Below are 7,011 nucleotides of genomic sequence, written 5' to 3'. Positions count from 1 at the left end.
GTAAAAATTTAAGAGTCCTAAATTTAGGACTGACATTTTTAAGATTTTCTCCTAAATTGGCAAGTTATCAGCTACTTTTACCCTTAAGATGTTTATGGGCCCAGGAGGCCATGGCGGATCAGGAAGCTCAGGAGGCCATGGCTGATCAGCGAGCTTGGGAAGCCATTGAAGAGCGGACAGTTCAGGAAGCCGCGGCCAATCAGGGAGCTCGCTGAGACATGGCTGAGCAGACAGCTCAGGAAGCTGCGGCGGGTCAGGGAGCTCGGGGAGACATGGCTGAGCAGACAGTTCAGGAAGCCGTGGTGGGTCAGGGAGCTCGAGGGGACATGGCTGAGCGGACAGTTCAGGAAGCCGCGGTGGGTCAGAGAGCTCGCGGAGACATGGCTGAGCAGACAGTTAAGGAAGCAATGGTGGGTCAGGGAGCTCGGGGAGACATGGCTGACAGTTAAGAAAGCCGTGGTGGGTCAGGGAGCTCATGGAGACATGGCTGAGCAGACAGTTCAGGAAGCCGTGGTGGGTCAGGGAGCTCGGGGAGACATGGCTGAGCGGACAGTTCAGGAAGCCGCTGCGGGTCAGGGAGCTCGGGGAGACATGGCTGAGCGGACAGTTCAGGAAGCCGCTGCGGGTCAGGGAGCTCGCGAAGGACATGACGGACCAGGGAGCTCAGGAGGCCATGGTGGATCAGGGAGCTCAGGAGGCCATGGCTGAGCAGAGAGTTCAGGAAGCCGCGGCGGGTCAGAGAGTTCAGGAGGCCATGGAGGATCAGGGAGCTCAGGAGGCCATGGAGGATCAGGGAGTTCAGGAGGCCATGGAGGATCAGGGAGCTCAGGAGGCCATGGAGGATCAGGGAGCTCAGGAGGCCATGGCGGACCAGGGAGCTCAGGAGGCCATGGTGGATCAGGGAGCTCAGGAGGCCATGGCTGAGCAGAGAGTTCAGGAAGCCGTGGTGGGTCAGGGAGCTCTGGGAGACATGGCTGAGCGAACAGTTCAGGAAGCCGTGGTGGGTCAGGGAGCCATGGCGGAGCAGACAGTTCAGGAAGCCATGGTGGGTCAGGGAGCTCGCAGAGACATGGCTGAGCAGAGAGTTCAGGAAGCCGCGGTGGGTCAGGGAGTTCAGGAGGCCATGGAGGATCAGGGAGCTCACAAGGTCATGGCGGATCAGGGAGCTCAGGAGGCCATGGCGGATCAGGGAGTTCAGGAGGCCATGGCGGATCATGGAGCTCGTTGAGCCATGGCGGACCAGGGAGCTCAGGAGGCCATGGTGGATCAGGGATCTCAGGAGGCCATGGCTGAGCAGACAGTTCAGGAAGCCGTGGTGGGTCAGAGAGTTCAGGAAGCCGTGGTGCGTCAGGGAGCTCGCGGAGACATGGCTGAGCAGACAGTTCAGGAAGCCGTGGTGGGTCAGGGAGCTCGCGGAGACATGGCTGAGCAGAGAGTTCAGGAAGCCGCGACGGGTCAGGGAGTTCAGGAGGCCATGGTGGATCAGGTAGCTCACGAGGCCATCGCGGATCAGGGAGTTCAGGAGGCCATGGTGGGTCAGGGAGCTCTGGGAGACATGGCTGAGCAGGGAGCTCAGGAGGCCATGGCGGATCAGGGAGTTCAGGAGGCCATGACGGATCATGGAGCTCGTTGAGCCATGGCGGACCAGGGAGCTCAGGAGGCCATGGTGGATCATGGAGCTCGTTGAGCCATGGTGGACCAGGGAGCTCAGGAGGCCATGGTGGATCAGGGATCTCAGGAGGCCATGGCTGAGCAGACAGTTCAGGAAGCCGTGGTGAGTCAGAGAGTTTAGGAAGCCGTGGTGCGTCAGGGAGCTCGCGGAGACATGGCTGAGCAGACAGTTCAGGAAGCCGTGGTGGGTCAGGGAGCTCACGGAGACATGGCTGAGCAGAGAGTTCAGGAAGCCGTGGCGGGTCAGGGAGTTCAGGAGGCCATGGTGGATCAGGTAGCTCACGAGGCCATCGCGGATCAGAGAGTTCAGGATCTGGATCTCAGGAGGCCATGGCTGAGCAGACAGTTCAGGAAGCCGTGGTGGGTCAGAGAGTTCAGGAAGCCGTGGTGGGTCAGAGAGCTCGCGGAGACATGGCTGAGCAGACAGTTTAGGAAGCCATGGTGGGTTAGGGAGCTCGGGGAGACATGGCTGAGCAGGCATATAGCCCCAAAACATCCAACTTATAAGGGGGAGTAATTAACAATGACAGGTATGACTCACGAACTGATTAACTAGTGGAGGTCCAAACATGGGCTTAGGGGAAACACATCACAAAGGGGGTAACAAAACAGTCCAAACTAAGAAAAAAAATTCCATAACCTGACAACCAACAGTTTATATTGGCTGCGTCAGAAATGGCATAATTCCCTATTATATAGTAGGCAAAAAGCAGTAGACGAGTGAGTAAGTACTTTTGAGATGTGAAAGGAGCTACATGTATACACACAGGCAACCTTAAGTATTGATCTTGTCAGGTTCATATTGATCCGATACCAATATAAACATTTATATTGATACTATAAATATAAGAATCGATCTGCCCACCACTAGAAGAAGGAGGAGGACAGTGTGCAGAGCAAAATATAGTTTATTACAGGCAAATAATGCTTTATTTAGAAATCAGAAAACCCAAACAGCAATTACAATCATAGCTTTTATAATTATGAAACAAGATTGAAATATAATCAGCAGGCAATAAACGTTGTTGATAAAATATAAAAAGTAAAGCTGTATTAATAAAAAAAATTACTGATCAATAATTATGTTTTAATCAGCATTCAATCTGCAAATGCAGAATCAAGCCAAGTAAAAACAAAAATTAATGAGCTGTATCTCTCGTACTGACAAGTATGGATGAGCATAGGTAAGTATTTTTTATTTTTTTTATCTGAATCTCTCAGTTGAATCTGCTGGTTTTGAAGATGAATATTAACTTTATTCTCTGTGAAAACACATTGCTTGTAATGACAGATTTATCCAGATTATATTTTACTGCTTGATGCATTATTGCGTAACATTTGGTGAAGACATGGCATCAGACCTGAAAGTCCTGGATCTGAAGATGATCTACTCGCTGTGATTGTTTTTTGTATGACTTTGTAGAGAAGTTGAATGTTTGAAACTCTTCCCAGATTCAGTGCATTGATACAGTTTCTCTCCAGTGTGTATCTTCTTATGTAGTTTTAGATTTCCTGAATCGATGAATCTCTTGTCACAGTGTAGCACATGAACGGCTTTCTTCAGTGTGGATCCTCTTATGTGTGTTTAGATTTGCTGAGTGTCTGAATCTCTTGTCACAGTGTGAACACTTATAAGGTTTCTCTCCTGTGTGGATGTTCATGTGATCTTTAAGGTGTAATGATTTTGTAAATCTTTTCCCACATTGATCGCAAGAGAATGGTTTCTCTCCAGTGTGTATCCTCATATGGTCCGTAAGGCACCATTTTATTGCAAAACTCTTGCCGCACTGATCACATGTGTGTGGTTTCACTCCAGTGTGGACCCTCTCATGTTTTTTCAGATTTCCTAACTGACTGAATCTCTTGTCACAGTGGGAACACTTGTACGGTTTCTCTCCAGTGTGAATCCTCTCGTGTGTTTTCAGAAATCCTGAATTGCTGAATCTCTTGTCACAGTGTGAACACTTGTATGGTTTTTCTCCAGTGTGGATCCTCTGGTGCAGTTTTAAACTGCTGGCTGTAGTAAAAGTCTTTTCACACTCAAAGCACATGTACTCTCGCACACCAGTGTGAACTTTCTGATGTTCTTTTAAATGTGCTGGACGTGCAAAACACTTTCCACACAAAGGACATGGATGTGGCTTTTCCTTTGTATGAACGGTCAGGTGCTTCTTCAGGTATGAAGCTCTCACAAATGTTTTGTCACATTGATCACATGCATATTTCTCTCCAGCGTGGAGGCCCATGTGAATCTTAAGCGCCGATGAGCATGAGAAATTCTTTCCGCACTGATCACAAGTGTACGGTTTATCTCCAGTATGAACCCACATATGGTCTGTAAGGTTTGCTTTTAGTGTGAAACTCTTCCCGCACTGATCACACGTGAACGGTTTATTTCCAGTGTGGATCATCTCGTGTGTTTTCATCTGTGCTAACAGTCTGAATCTCTTGTCACAGTGTGAACACTTGTAGGGTTTTTCTCCAGTGTGGATCCTCTGGTGCAGTTTTAAACACTTTGCTGAAATAAAAGTCTTCTCACACTCAAAGCACATGTACTCTCTGACACCAGTGTGTATTTTCTCATGTTCTTTCAGACTTTGTCGATGTGAAAACCTATTTCCACACACATTACATGAATGTGGCTTCTCCTTTGTATGAACTACCACGTGCTGTTTCAGGACTGTATCTCTTGAAAATCTTTTGCCGCACTGATCACATGCAAACGGTTTCTCTCCAGTGTGGATCCTCTCATGTCTTTTCAGGCTTCCTGACTGGATGAATCTCATGTCACAGTGTGAACACTTGTACGGTCTCTCTCCAGTGTGAATCATCTCATGCTTTTTTAAACCGGCCGCTGTAGTAAAAGTCTTCCCACACTCAAAGCATGTGTCTTTCACACCGGTACATATTTTTTTGGGAGGCATTTTTAGATGTTCTGGATTACACACAAAACTCTTTCCACACTGAAAGCTGGTGAAAGATTTCTTGGTCCTTTTTTCTTTAAATCTTCACTTCTGACGTGATTCTTCTCCACAGAATTCTTCTTTCTCTTGATTATCTCAATCAACTCTGAAACAAAATTAAAACAGTCCATTTGTCAGTAAATCAAGTGAAGACAAAAACAAAAAGTGATGGGACATTATAAAGTGAAAGGACATAGAGATGAACCCTGATATTACAGCGGAAAGTTATTGTAGAAAACTGTTATTTATTTTTATTCCCAGAACGTTCCCTGCAGGTTATTTTTAGTAATCATTACCATTTAAATGAGTTAAAACTTTGCAGATGACTCTGATTTTTCTAATGCTGAAATGTATTTTTTTCTCATCATAAACAGACTAGAATCTCACATCCGAAATGAGCTTTTAATAAATGACATCAAAGTGGGAGATTTGACACGCCTCATTGAAGAAAACAATGTTAACCGAGACGTTTTAGTTTAGTGACCAGAAGAGGGAAGCGCATCATCGTTAATTCAGCGGTAAGAAACGAACGTAATTTTATCCTGGTTAAAGTCAAATAAATGTTATTCGTTTTTAATGTCTGTAAAAAATAAAATACACATTTTTAAAATCAGATATTTTTGTTGAAGTCATGTTTTTTGGTGCTTTTATAAACAAAATCTGGGTTGTTTTATGGTATGGTACGTCTACATCTTACATTAACGAAATCTAACATAGTAGCATATTTAGTCTCATTTAATGCTCCTTATGATGGTTAAATGTGCTTTGATTATCTGTAATGATTAAACAATTGTTTAAAACAAGACATGGTGTGTAGTAGTGATTACTGAGGTTCACATCCGTCCGGGACACACCAACCCGACGCCAACCAACTAGCGCCGACGAAAGCCGACCGTCTTGTCGCCTCTAGTCGGCTGCATCTGCGGGCGTCTGGGCAATTAAACTGAGCTCGAACACACTGAACTCACGAAACCCGACTACAAACTAGAAGGTGCTTTCTGCACATGCGTGAGGAGATATACCGTTGCGTACCCGCAGATGGCAGTAGTCTGTATTTTTATTCAAAGAAGTGAACACGGAAGTAGAGTTGCCTGTGTGCAAACAATTCAGCGTTTCCCGTTCACCACAGAAATATTCTGTTTTGTGAAGCCAGGTAGCGGAAACTTCAGATTTTAAAAACATTCGCTCGGCTTTTTCCTGTCCAGTTCCATTTTCTGACGGAACTTATCAAACCGATCATTCAAAGGGAAAATACAAACTTTAGCGACTGTATCTCCGTCGGTGAACGCCTCATGAGTACCCTTCGGTTCTTGGCGACAGGTAAGCAAGCTTAACTTTTTTTCTTTTGTTGATGTATGTGTGTGTGTGTGTGTGTGTGTGTGTGTTGTAACCAGCCCGTTTAAAGTCAGGCTATCATGGTTCGATGTACGTAGAAAATGCCTGCAAAGTGTTGCATTTACATTTGAAAATGTGTTGAAATAATGCATTGTTGATAACTGTGCTGTGCATTATTTACAGGGGAAAGCTTCAAGAGCCTTTCATACCAGTTTAGAGTGGGTGTATCGACCATTCAGGGATTTATTCCTGAAACATGTACAGCAATCTATTAGGCTCTAAAGGATAATTACCTCAAGGTATGAACATTCTTTTTTTGTTATGAATCATGAAGCAGACAAAGCCAACATGTCATCTTTTTGTTTTGTTTTTGTTTCCCCACAAAGTGGAGCAGTGGTTTCTGCGGACAGAATGTGGAGAGCTATACATTGAGGGAATATACCAGAAAGGGCCAGATCATAATGCAGTCCGAGATGGAGACATGACCCTGAGCTACTCCAAGCCCCCTTGCCAAGGACCACCAACACATCAACTCAAGCCAAGCAGTGCAGAGAAAGATTGTGCTAGCATTTTAACACTGACATTGGTGCAGTGCCTTTTCAGTGGAACAAAATGTAGTTTGTGTACATTTGATTTACATTGTATAATTGTGTACAACACTGGGCCTTGTAAATATTCACCTTGTAAGTTTTCACTACAGAGTGCAATTGCTAAATAAAACATTTAAAATGTATAACAGTTTTCTAGAGTTATTCGAAAACTAAAAAAAAAGGAATAACAGAAGTATTTTTTATCTTCAATAGTATGTGTTCACACATATATGGTCAGTGATGTAAAAGGATGGAATTGGACAAACAATAACAATTTTGTTGTAATAGTGTATGAATTTTTTTTTTTTTTTTTAGAAAATGTAGTTAATTAAAAGACATTTCCAAAAAAGGAATTATGGCTAGACAGTCGCTCCTCATAATATTTTGACACTTAACATAATAAAAAAGGACTTAAAGTACACCAGACAATCTTTTTTTTTCTAAAAGAAAAA

The 7,011-nt window shown here is 44.7% G+C and overlaps 1 protein-coding gene across 1 annotated transcript in view; it reads right to left on the bottom strand.

Annotated features, from left to right (window-relative positions):
- Positions 1-2,340: 2,340 nt before the first annotated feature.
- Positions 2,341-7,011, bottom strand: part of LOC141329098 (uncharacterized) — a 16,441-nt gene continuing 11,770 nt past the window's right edge. Inside the window, exon 2 of the mRNA XM_073835442.1 lies at positions 2,341-4,740. Coding sequence (XP_073691543.1) covers positions 3,204-4,595 — 1,392 coding nt within the window. The 5' untranslated portion in view covers positions 4,596-4,740 and the 3' untranslated portion in view covers positions 2,341-3,203. The remainder of the gene's footprint in view (positions 4,741-7,011) is intronic.

The sequence above is a fragment of the Garra rufa genome, chromosome 1 (genome assembly GCF_049309525.1).
Source record: "Garra rufa chromosome 1, GarRuf1.0, whole genome shotgun sequence".
NCBI classification, from domain to species: Eukaryota; Metazoa; Chordata; class Actinopteri; order Cypriniformes; family Cyprinidae; genus Garra; species Garra rufa.
The sequence above is the reverse complement of the archived record's forward strand: the minus strand, read 5'-3'. Positions and strand labels throughout refer to the sequence as shown.